General features: G+C 45.4%; 1 protein-coding gene across 1 annotated transcript; it reads left to right on the top strand.

The window, feature by feature from the left end:
• Positions 1-2,438: 2,438 nt before the first annotated feature.
• Positions 2,439-6,534, top strand: nphs2 (NPHS2 stomatin family member, podocin). The gene is made up of 8 exons (XM_024422522.2): positions 2,439-2,845; positions 3,086-3,189; positions 3,773-3,845; positions 4,212-4,294; positions 4,507-4,710; positions 5,079-5,134; positions 5,329-5,407; positions 5,655-6,534. The coding sequence occupies exons 1-8, from the start codon at positions 2,485-2,487 to the stop codon at positions 5,937-5,939; spliced, it is 1,245 nt and encodes a 414-aa protein (XP_024278290.2). The 5' UTR covers positions 2,439-2,484; the 3' UTR covers positions 5,940-6,534.
• Positions 6,535-13,371: the final 6,837 nt, after the last annotated feature.

Raw genomic sequence — 13,371 nt, 5'->3', positions numbered from 1 at the left:
TGAGGCCGAGCCAGGGCAGGACCATGGGGCTGTGCTGCTGGTAGCATGGGGAGAAGAAGCCCACACCAACACGCCAGGGCCTTGTTGGCGTTGTGCTGCCTGGCCACCAACTCCACGATGCCTCTGGTGGTGTCGTCCGCCACCACTGCAGAATGGGGAGAGAGAGATAGGTTGGTCTGCTGAGTTTAGAACGGAACGGAACGGAATTGACATCTGTGTTGTACAACGATCTCTGTGCTCAGCTTCTCAGACTCCTCATACTGCATACTACACTCAAGGAAGAACCAAAAATGTTAACTCCATAAACATGAAAACAATCGCATGATAACAATCCCAAAACATTATAACTTCATAAGCCAAAGATGGGACTCCTGCTCAGTATTACTCATCCTTCAACACCAAGTTGCAATCTCCCAGACAGTCAATGTACACCACATCAGGCATCTCCCGGATCAGGTCCAGCACTTTGCGGAAGCCAAGGGTCCTCAGGGGCACGGGGTGGCCCAGAATGTTGACGTAGTCCCGACTCAGCTGATCTGGGGTCAGGCCCTGCTTGGCTGAGATGAGCAGGGAGCGCACATCATTCTTTAGGCACGAGAGCAGCTGCTCCTGGGTCATTCTGTCAACTGTTGGACAGAGAGCGGGGGAGAGAGAGAGAGAGGGGAGGGTATGAGAGTAAATAAGTGGGGAGTGGGGTGTTGGAATGCAATATTCTGAATGTTTCTTGAATGTTTGAATATTTAAGTGAATGTCTATCCCATTTAAAAGTAACCAATGCATTTTCTCAACAATGACACTTTGAAATGTGCAAAGAATCCACCCCCACTGTACACCATTGGACCCAGAGCCATCTAAATATATGGCTCGAACTGTACCTAATTAGGCCTACAGCAGGTGCAATTTGACTTAGAGAAAAAAACAATGCATCTGAACAACATTACCCACTGGGCACACACTGGTTGAATCAACGTTGTTTCCAGGTCATTTCAAAGAAATGAACTATAGCAGCAGCATAGCACCTCTCTCCATTAAATATAGGCGGTTGACGTCAACAACCCTAATCAAATATTCCAAAAAAGTATTAAAATAACGAGATGTATCCACCAATCCAGAGAGAGGAATAGGCGAGAGCTTAATAGCCCGCCGTTCCCGCTCTGTGGACAACAAATCCCAGTGTTAGGGTGGAGACATAAGTCTCTCACCATTATATCCAAAATCTCTGACAGGAGCTAGCTACATTCGTCTGAGGCGAAGCTAATCGTTGCACAAGCCATACAGTTGTTAAGATAGCTAGCTGCTTAGGTACCTATTTATTTCGTCTTCAAAACCCATTTGGCTTGTTCACATCCAATTACTAGTCTCAAAACATGTTTCGTTCAAAAACTATGCAACAGAAAGAAAAAGAGAATGGCTTTTACACACTTCAGTCAGACCCATTTTCTCGTAAAAGACAGCCACTGCACGCGCAAGCATGGCGACAGAATACGCATCTTTGTCGGTGAATTGATTATAAACTGGGTGGTTCGAGTCCTGAATGCCGACTGGCTGAAAGCCGTGGTATATCAGACCATATACCACGGATATGACAAGACATTTATATTTACTGTTCTAATTATACCACAACCCCTCGTGCCTTATTGCTTAATGGACCCTCTTCTGGCCAGGGCAGTGATCCAGGGAAGTTACTGGAAGTGATCAAAAGTGATTACACACAATTACAACAATTGATACGAAAATGTATAACATTATTACAATACAACAATTAATACAAACCCATAAAATGGTGTGAGATTCCTTAAAAGCTTTAGCAATAATAATAAATAGTATTTAATAATAAAACATCTGAAATGCAGACTATTCAGTCATCTTCTAATTATATCTAATAATGTCTAATCAACTGAAATACTTTGTTTCTTGCAGGCCTAGCCAGGCCTTATGAGAATAACTGCAGCAAGGAAAATGTAGGTCAAATGGTTCATTTACAGTCTAATTAAATTGTGTCTGGGAGGATGTGTGTCTTTCCTGTACAGAAAAATATGGGGAAACTGACTGATCAGCTTTTTGGAAAAGAGACAAACATCTGAGTCTGCACATTCCCAACAGTGACTCCCCAAGCACACAGATCTACAAGGTTGTCTTATTTCCAATGACAATCCTCACATATTCATCTCACATTACTGGCTATGATGTCAACAGGACAAAAACGACAACTTATATTTCAAATGCCTTTCCAAAATATTACAGTTTTTCAATATATGTCATGTTAATAGGGTTTCAAGTTATAGGCCTACACTGTGTGTGTGTGTGTGTGTGTGTGTGTGTGTGTGTGTGTGTGTGTGTGCAGACGCCAGTAGGTAGGGAGGAAGGATAAACAGCAAAAGACAACAAGTATTGCCAACTATCAGCCCTTGTCATAGGCTTGTCGTAGGTGATTGCGGCAGAGGAAGAGAAGGGCAGTTGAAACCACCACTAGCTTTGGGTTGGATGCTTCTTCTCATCACAGAGATTCCAAGAGGGATGGAGAAACGTCCGGAGTCAGCTTCCCCTCGCCGCACTCCGCGAGCAGGGAGGGTGGCTAAGAGAGAACATTCTAGGTCTCCGACTTCCAGGGGCCGCCATCACAAGGGCACCAAGACAGTGAGGCTCCCTGAGGAACATGAGAAGAGAGAGGGGCCAAAAAGGGATACCCGGGAGGCAGAGACCAACGGAGAGGCGGATAAAGAGATAGACAGGCCAGTCAAGTCCACGTCTACTGTTGTGGATGTGGATAATGTGAGAGAGAAAGAGAGGGGAGAGGAGAACGAGGAGTTCATGGTGCTACTAGAGAGTGAATGGCAGGAGGAAGGTAAGACATGTTTCTAAACATCAATATTTGGACCCCTATTCGCAAAGCATCGTAGGGTAGGAATACAGGTCTAGGAACAGTTTTACCTTTGCAGTCATAATGAATAAGAGAGAGGGGGGGGTCTCTCCTACTCTGAGACTCTTTTGAATATGGGACCTGGTCTTTGATTTTAAATGATGATATCTTTGATAAGGACATTAGCTTACTGTGAGTGTGAATCGTGGTATTTGTCCTCACCAGGCGTGAAGCCGAGGAGTCTTGGAGTGTGTGAGTGGCTACTCATGGTGTTGGCTCTAACCCTGGTCATTCTGTTCTTTCCCATCTCCATCTGGTTCTGTGTGAAGGTAAGGATGTTCTACCTCCATTACATAGACAACACAGAATGAAAGGGGATGCCTAGTCAGTTGCACAACTGAATTTGTTTTCAGCATTTAACCCAACCCCTCTGAATCAGAGAGGTGCGGGGGGCTGCCTTAATTGACATCCATGTCATCGGTGCCCGGGGAGCAGTTGTTGTTGGGGGTTAACTGCCTTAATCAAGGGCAGAATGGTTCGGGGATTCGAACCAGTGACCTTTTGGTTACTGGCCCAACTCTCTTAATTGCTAGGCTACCTGCCGCCCACATGACACAGTATAACAACTTGATGATGACTGTGTAAAAAATGTTCAAGCAATATTTCAGAGTTGGACATCACTCACCAAATGGTAGATTTCTATAGTGTAGAATGAAGGCACAGTATCTGGTGAATGACGACATTTACAAGGATTCAGCACCCCCATTTTTTTTGGTAAGAATAGTATCAACTTTGGAGTGAAAATGTGTGATCTGTTATGTTTCATTGAACGACACAGTGGGCTGTCTTTCTGTGTGTTATTCCGTTAAGGCAAAGTCTTGATTGACAGCTCGTCACTATGTTGACTGACAGGTTGTGAGGGAGCATGAAAGAGCTGTGATCTTCAGACTGGGTCACCTACTGCGAGGGAGACCCAGGGGACCAGGTTTGTGCTTGTTATTATATTACTTGAGGACTCGTTGAGTCATTCATAGTGTTTTAAGCGTAATGGGATTGTCTTAGGGACACACATAGGGGGTTACTCGTAAAATGGTATGACAGGAAAATGTCACGTCTGGCACGTTTTTTCAAACATGAAAGAATTGTCTTGGGCTAGGTACGAGGCATGCATCAAACAATCTCTGAATTTCTGAAATGGATTTGAAAAGGCAATTGGTAACACTTTACACAGCACAACTCCTGTGAACGAGCCCTGTAGCCCACATGCTTATCAAACTGTGCGTGTCCATGACACCGTGTGTAAAAAAATATCCTCCAATCTCTCTCTACTGTATGTCCATTCGGGACCAAGGTCTACTTTTCTACCTCCCACTACTGGATGTTTTCCAGAAAGTGGACATCCGTCTAAAAATGCTCAAGGTCCCAGCTCACACGGTACGGTAACTCCTCTGACAGCCTACAGAAAAAACTACAATCTACATCAAATATTCCCCCCCAAATTCCTCTGAGCATGAATCTTTTACTGCTGCAATGTGTGTGTTTCTTCCTGTGTGTGTGTGTGTGTGTGTGTGTGTGTGTGTGTGTGTGTGTGTGTGTGTGTGTGTGTGTGTGTGTGTGTGTGCGCGCGCGTGCGTGCGTGTGTCCAGGTGGTGACCAAGGATCTGGTGAGCACGGAGCTGAGCGCGGTGTGTTACTACCGTATAGAGAATGTGGCTCTGTGCAGCACGGCCCTGTCGGGTGTGAGTACCGTGCTGCAGGCCCTGGTACAGGTGGCAGACAGAGACGTTCTTGCCCACCACGACTTCACCCACATCCTGCTGGACAGGAAGAGGATCGCCCAGGAGATCCAGGTACCTAACCTGTTGTACAGTCTTTGTATGGGTCTGTATATTGACCAGACCTGGGTTCAAATGCTATTTGAATTTGTCTTTGCTCTAACCTAGAATGCCAAATGGGTAGGGTTTGGACTAATTGGTAGGGTTTGGACTAATCTAATTGTTCCATTAAGTCAGGCAAGCTCAATCAAGCACAGACAAAGTATTTGAAATGATTTCCAATATTAGTTGAACCCAGGTGGGATATTGATGTTTGATATTGACAGGTTATTTGTGGAATTTGGTATTGAGCGGTGTAAAATCACATGGATTGTCCAGGAATGTTTGTGAGTGAATGGATGGTGGAGTATGAATCATTCTGCTCTTTACATCTCAATCTACAGGTGGCTATCGATTCTGTAGCTTGTCAGTGGGGGATCAAGGTGGAGAGAGCAGAAATGTAAGACTTTCATCGGTGGCTCATTTACATACAGGCATTTGTAACATTTCCGAAACTAGACGAGGCAACGAGTTGCCACGTTGGCTGGTGGTGTCTTAAGCGAATGTTTAAAGAACACGGTACATGTTGGAATGGTCAACTTGTGTCTTCACCTTGCTGACGTGTGTGTGCGCTCTTCACCGTGTTCATTTCAGAGAGGATCTTTCTCTCCCCATTGAGCTGCAGCAAAGCCTAGCGGCAGAGGCTGAGGCTAAGAGACAAGCCCAAATCAAGGTATGTCATCAGTTTCTTTGGTGTGTATGTGTACAATGGGAAAGAGAATGCATTCAACTGAAATGTGTCTTCTGTATTTAAGCCATTCAAGCCTACACACACACACACGTATATGTGTGTGCGCGTGCGTTGGCAGGAACGCATGTCAGAAGGGAGGTAAGATAAACAGCAAAAGCGAAACAACAAGCGTTGCCAACTTGGGACCCTTGACCTCTAACCCTAGGCTCCCCTCCTCCCTGTTCTGTAGGTGATTGCAGCAGAGGGAGAGAGGGCAGCCTGCGAGGCTCTGAAGGCATCTCTGGACTCCCTCTCTGGTTCCCCGGCCGCCATCCATCTCCGTCTCCTCCAGCTGCTACACACCCTCCGCACCGAACGCCCAGCACTGGTCCTCACCCTCCCCTCGGACCTCCTCACCCTGCCCCGTGACCCCTCACCCTTACCCACCCCAGCTCCAAACCTGGCTCCAGCCAGTCCCATCCCAAAAGGAGGAGAAACCAAAGAGGAGCGGAAGACTGACTCGCCGATGATGTAGTAGACAGAGAGAAAGGGAAGCATCTTAATTCGGGTGCCTCTCAATTGTCTGAAGTGGCTGCACTGGTTTAAAGAGCTGTGTGGTGGGTACCAGGGAACCTGATTCTGCCACTCCAGTTCTTTCCTATCAGTGCTGATGAAGTGAAGGAAACAGAGGAGGCCACTTGAGATTATTGATATGCACCCCTCATATCAGATTGAAGAAGTGTGAAAATCTTATTCGGTGATTGTTTAGTTTTTTCCTCAGTAAAGTAATGTTAGTCAGTATAGAGATGAGTGTTTTTATTGTATCATTTATACAATAAACTGATGACACACTCCACCTAAATTTAGACAGTGTGAAGGTAAATAGGGTCCATAATAAATCAATAATAATGATAATAATATAATTTAAAAATAGGAACCATACAACATGTTTCACACCATTTACATTTTTGTATTTTTATTTCAACCTTTAACTTGGCAAGTCAGTTAAGAACTAATTCTGACAAATTCTTAACAGTAAGCCTGTAGGACATGATTGCTTAACAAATAGCATGCAAATGACAGAACAACAACAAAAAATACAAATGATTAAATACTGTTGAATGCCCAGACATGTGCTCCTCAGACTTCACTGTGCATTCATTTGTCAAATACAGGGGAGCCGAGTTCCCATTACCTCTAAAACTACTGTACTGTTTTCAAGGTTCAGCGTTTCTTGGGCTTGGTGTGTTTGGGGCTAGTCTCAGGCCTCTGACTCACTGTTTTGGGTTCAGGGGTGGACACATTTGACTTTAAAAAAACACTGCCACAGACTTCTTGCTCACTGCAATGCAAATTGTATAGATGAGTGTCCAAATCCCAAATCCAACAGTGTTGACCTACAAATGTAGGATCTTAATTTGATCAGCCTGCTGCAGGAGAACCTTCCTGCAAAGCAGGAGATTTAAAACGTGTAGTGTATTTGAGGTTAAAAAGGCTGAAGTTTGTCATTTCTACATTGAAATTCATGACATCATTTCCCCAAATGTATCAACCCCTACAAAAATGTCCAGTAATTATTTGCCCCCTATTAACGAACTGGCTCAAATTAAGATCCTACAATCCTATGGTATTGACCTAGCACTGAGGTGTGTCTCGGTGTTGACCTACCTTTGGCCTCCAGGCAGGGCCTGCCCTGTAGCAGTCTCCACAGATCCTGGATCTTCTCCAGCGCTGCCTGGAGGGCCTCCTCTGGCTTTAGGGCCCGCTCCTCTGCACTCTGGGCCTGGGCCTCGACCCCACTGACACACACACACACAACTGACACACACAATTAAGTATACAGTTGTGTACATTATAGTTGCGAAAAGGGCTTTTGTGACAAACTATTACGAGTGCAAGTGAAGCACTTTACAAGAGACAACCAAATGTGTGTGTGTGTGTTTTCAATGTAATACTCCAGTAATAATCCTTCGATGGGAGATACAGAGTGCTGAGGGAGTGTGAACCCTCAATAAAGACCAATAACTTACAGTAACTTGTGCTGCAGAATCCCCACTGTAGCCAGGGCATCAAAGGCTCTGCAGTGTGTGGATGAGCCACCATGACTCCAGTCTGCCAGAGGCCAAACAAAGAAGATTTGGACGGAATGCATGTCTTGCTACATCAATGTTTTCACAATGAAACAAGGCACACAGGACCCCATCCAGCTGAATAGTATCCTCCCCCGAGGGTTTGCTCAATGATGTTACCATCATGGCCTATCAGCTTGATAATAGAGCTGGCTAGTGAGCACTCCATGGGTCCTCCGCCTCCACCTGCTGGTCAACAATAAGTATTGCAGACAAATTCCAAAACTGCAGTCGATGATCCACAACCTACACTTTTATATTTTTTTACATTTTATTTAACCTTTATTTAACAAGACACTACATGACCAAAAGTATGTGGACACCTGCTCATTGAACATCTCATTCCAAAATTATGGGTATTAATGCTGAGTTGGTCCCCCCTTTGCTGCTACAACAGCCTCAACTCTTCGGGGGAGGCTTTCCGCTAGATGTTGGGCGATTAGGCCTGGCTTGCAGACGGCATTCCAAATCATGGAAGGACTCTGTGCAGGCCAGTCAAGTTCTTCCACACCGATCTCGCCAAACTATTTCTGTATGAACCTCTCTTTGTGTATGGGGGTACTGTCATGCTGAAACAGGAAAGGGCCTTCCCCAACCTGTACAGAATTGTCTAGAATGTCATTGTAGGCTGTAACGTTAAGATTTCCCTTCACTGGAACTTTACCATTGGCACTATGCATTGGGGCAGGTAGCGTTCTCCTGGCATCCGCCAAACCCAGATTTGTCCATTGGATTGCCAGATGGTGAAGCGTGATTCATCACTTCAGAGAACGCATTTCCACTGCTCCAGAGTCCAACGGTGGCAAGCTTTACACCACTACAGCCGGTGCTTGGCATTGCGCATGGTGATCTTAGGCTTGTTTGCGGCTGCTCGGCCATGGAAACACATTTCATCATCCTCCCGACAAACAGTTATTGTGCTGACATTACTTCCGGAGGATGTTTGGAACTCAGTAGTGAGTGTTGCAACCGAGGACATATGATTTTTACACGCTACACGTTTCAGCACTCGGCGGTCCCCGTTCTGTGAGCTTGTGTTGGCCTACCACTTTGCAGCTGAGCCGTTGTTGCTCCTTGACATTTCCACTACACAATAACAGCACTTACAGTTGACTGGAGCAGCTCTAGCAGGGCAGAAATTGGACAAACTGACTTGTTGAATAGGTGGCATCCTATGACGGTGCCACGTTGAAAGTCACTGAGCTCTTCAGTAAGGCCATTCTACTGCCAACGTTTGTCTGTGGAGATTGCATAGCTGTGTGCTCGATTTTATACACCTGACAGCAACGGGCGTGACTGAAATAGCCGAATCCACTAATTTGAAGGGATGTCCACATACTTTTGTATGTATAGTGTACTTCTGGCTCTGGACTTCATTCATTTTGAATGAAAATAAGTGAAGGGTGAAGTTGCCCCTAGGCCTAGACCTTGGGTCAGTTTAGCATTTCCCAATTAATGATTACGGTTAGGAGAAGCTGATCCTAGATCTGCACCTAGGGGAAATCTCACCGCAGAGCTGGAAGATGCAAATGACTAGCATGAATAATAATAAAATAAATAATAAGTTAATTGGTCACCATGTGACTGCCCTCAGTTAATTGGTCACCATGTGACTGCCCTCAGTTAATTGGTCACCATGTGACTGCCCTCAGTTAATTGGTCACCATGTGACTGCCCTCAGTTAATTGGTCACCATGTGACTGCCCTCAGTTAATTGGTCACCATGTGACTGCCCTCAGTTAATTGGTCACCATGTGACTGCCCTCAGTTAATTGGTCACCATGTGACTGACCTCAGTTAATTGGTCACCATGTGACTGCCCTCAGTTAATTGGTCACCATGTGACTGCCCTCAGTTAATTGGTCACCATGTGACTGCCCTCAGTTAATTGGTCACCATGTGACTGACCCTCAGTTAATTGGTCAGCATGTGACTGCCCTCAGTTAATTGGTCACCATGTGACTGCCCTCAGTTAATTGGTCACCATGTGACTGCCCTCAGTTAATTGGTCACCATGTGACTGCCTTCAGTTAATTGGTCACCATGTGACTGCCCTCAGTGAATTGGTCACCATGTGACTGCCCTCAGTTATTTGGTCACCATGTGACTGCCCTCAGTTATTTGGTCCTCATGTGACTGACCTCGGTTAATTGGTCACCGTGTGACTGACCTCAGTTAATTGGTCACCATGTGACCTCAGTTAATTGGTCACCATGTGACCTCAGTTAATTGGTCACCACGTGACCTCAGTTAATTGGTCACCATGTGACTGACCTCAGTTAATTGGTCACCATGTGACTGCCCTCAGTTAATTGGTCACCATGTGACCTCAGTTAATTGGATCTGCCTGTCATTTTGCACCTCATCTTCATCAAAAGCCTCTAGTGGATACACTGCTACACTGCAGCTAGGTTCATCTACTGATATCATTATTCTGTATATCACATCAACCAAAAACCTGTGATGCTTCAAATGTTCAAATGACACCCCCACTGGTTGCAAGCTGGTTGAATCCATGTCATTTCAACAAAATAATTATTGTATATATTATTTACTGATGATTTGAAAGAACTCATCAATGTGAAAGGAAAATGTTTAACCTAAATACAATGTCAAAAAAATCACTGAATTTGCGTCAGTGCCTAGTGGGATGGTATTTTCATTTTGGGTGGCTTACTGCAAGGTAGAGAGGGACCACAGTAAAAGGATTATCACAGGCTTACTAGAGATCATATGCTGGGCAATGGGGGATGCAGTTCAGTGTGACGCACAGCTCCACGAAACTGCCCTTCACGTCAGACAACAGGATCTGACAGGACTCCGTCCAATCGCCACACTCCCTCTGAGCAGCATAAACACGCACGCACGCACACACACACACACACACGCACACACACACACACACACACACACACACACACACACACACACACACACACACACACACACACACACACACACACACACTGACTTTATTGTTGCAGTGTCATGTACACGTTTAACGTGGCGTTTAAATACAGAACAAATTTGACAATACAACTGTCATAACAGTTACATACCAATGCATTTTATTTAAAGACTAGCCTGCTGGCCTTACTGAGTCGATAGGATCATTAGCCTGAGCTATTTAGGAGGAATATCACACCTGGCACAAATTGTTGTCTAGTGCTGTTTTTCCTGCTGAGGGGTGCCCTATACCTGCGCCCAGAGGGGAGCAGTTCAAAGTCCGGGTACAGGGGGTGGCTGGCTTTATTTTGGGTCTAAAATCTCATCCAGGCCTATTTTGTGAGCCTTGTCCTATACCTGAGGGCCCTAACTTGGGTCTAAAATTAAAGATCTCATCCAGGCCTGTCTGTTTGACTCCAAGTACCTTGCGGAGGGCCCTGACCTTAAAGATCTCATCCAGGCCTGTCCTATACCTGCGCCCAGAGGGGAGCAGTTCAAAGTCCGGGTACAGGGGGTGGCTTGGGTCTAAAATTATTTTGTGAGCCTTGCGGAGGGCCCTGACCTTAAAGATCTCATCCAGGCCTGTCTGTTTGACTCCAAGTACCTTGCGGAGGGCCCTGACCTTAAAGATCTCATCCAGGCCTGACTGTTTGACTCTGCGCCCTTGAGAGGGCAGTTCAAAGTCCGGACTTGGGTCTTTAAAAATCTCATCCAGGCCTGTCTGTTTGACTCCAAGTACCTTGCTTGCTGTGTTGATAATCCTTCTCAGCATATTTCTCTGGCTGACAGTGGCATTGCCAAACCAACAAACAATACAAAAAGTTAAACTCTCAATGAAAGATTTGTAAAACAGAGTCAGTATAGTACAGTCTACATTAAAAGATCCAACCTTTTTGAGAAAGTACAGTCTCTGTTGACTCTTTTTGTAGATCAGGTCTGTACATTTACTCCACTGAAGCTTATTGTCCAAGAGGACACCCAGGTATTTGTATTCCTTTACAATCTCTATATTCTGACCTCTGATAGATGTTACAGAGGTAGGTGTTGTACGCTTCCTGAAGTCTATGCACATCTCTTTGGTCTTGTTGGTATTGAGGACCAACTGTGATTCCTCACACCACTCTACAAAGTCATCTAGGACCGGGGCCATGATGTTCCTCGTCATCGTGCAACAGGCTAATCAAGGCAGTATCATCAGCTGATCAAGGCACTGTCATCAGCGAACTTAACTAGGTGTCTGTCAGGATGGGAACTAGTACAACTATTAGTGTACAAGATGTACAGGAGTGGGGACAAAACACATCCCTGAGGAGCGCCTGTGTTGGTATTGCGTGTCCGACACGTGGGGACCTATTTTGACTCGCTGTGAGCGTTGGCTCAGGAAGTCCAACAGCCACAAAACCAGCCCCCATCTAAGGAGAAGTCCTGAATGAGTCTCTGTGCCAGAATGTAAGGCTGGATTGTGTTGAAGGCAGAAGAAAAGTCAACAAACAGAACCCTGACATGGGAATTGGCTCTAGATGTCTATAGACCATGTTAATACCCCATCTAGATGTCTATAGACCATGTTAATACCCCCTCTAGATGTCTATAGACCATGTTAATACCCCCTCTAGATGTCTATAGACCATGTTAATACCCCCTCTAGATGTCTATAGACCATGTTAATACCCCCTCTAGATGTCTATAGACCATGTTAATACCCCCTCTAGATGTCTATAGACCATGTTAATACCCCCTCTAGATGTCTATAGACCATGTTAATACCCCCTCTAGATGTCTATAGACCATGTTAATACCCCCTCTAGATGTCTATAGACCATGTTAATACCCCCTCTAGATGTCTATAGACCATGTTAATACCCCCTCTAGATGTCTATAGACCATGTTAATACCCCCTCTAGATGTCTATAGACCATGTTAAGGAGGGTAAGAATGGCATCATCAACTCCTCTGCTTGGCTGATAGGCAAACTGAAATGGGTCGAGAAGCTTTTGGGTGAAGCTGAGAATATGACTTTTCACAAGTTTCTCAAGGCATTTCATTACTGAGGATGTCAAGGCGACAGGGTGGTAGTCATTCAGCACAGAGGGATTAGATGCTTTAGGAATTGGTATCATTATTGAGTTTTTCCACAATACTGGCACGTGTTGCTGGTCGAGTGAGGATTGGAAAATGTCTGTAAAAACACCAGCCAGTTGTTCAGCACAGTGCTTTAACACATGTCCACTCATTTTGTCTGGGCCTGGGCTTTTGTATGTGTTACATCCCCTGAACAAATTTAGAACATCAGACTGTTGAACAACAACTCTCTCAAACATTTGCATTGATGCTTCCATTTGTTTAACCTCTGACACAAAGTTGTCTGATTCAAATCTTGAGAAGAAAGAATTCAGTTCATTTGCCATGTTCTGGCCCACATATCTCCCAAGGTCAGCACGCAAACACACACACACACACACACACACACACACACACACACACACACACACACACACACACACACACACACACACACACACACACACACACACACACACACACACACACACACACACACACAGAGCTTAGCATTCACATCCTTGAGTGCAAAACACTGATAATGGTAGGACCCCTGTTAGCATGCTGTACATAGAAAGTCTGGGTGCGGGGCGTATGTGCCGGAGGCGGAGGCCTTATCGACCAACTCCAGGAACTGGTTCAGTAGCTTTACACGGCGGCATATTTGGAGAAATTGTTCAGTTTCTGGGAGAGGTTCTTGGCACCAGAGAAAACCTCCATGATGACGGTGGTGTGGGGTCCCGCCGGCAGGAGGGCTCGCTCCCGGTCGTCACAGTGGTCCGGCACTATCTGGGAGAGCAGGTTCACCATCCAGCGAGTCAGAGCCGCGTG

Source organism: Oncorhynchus tshawytscha, linkage group LG05 (assembly GCF_018296145.1).
Source record: "Oncorhynchus tshawytscha isolate Ot180627B linkage group LG05, Otsh_v2.0, whole genome shotgun sequence".
Taxonomy (NCBI): Eukaryota; Metazoa; Chordata; class Actinopteri; order Salmoniformes; family Salmonidae; genus Oncorhynchus; species Oncorhynchus tshawytscha.
This window is presented reverse-complemented; position numbering and strand designations above follow the sequence as displayed.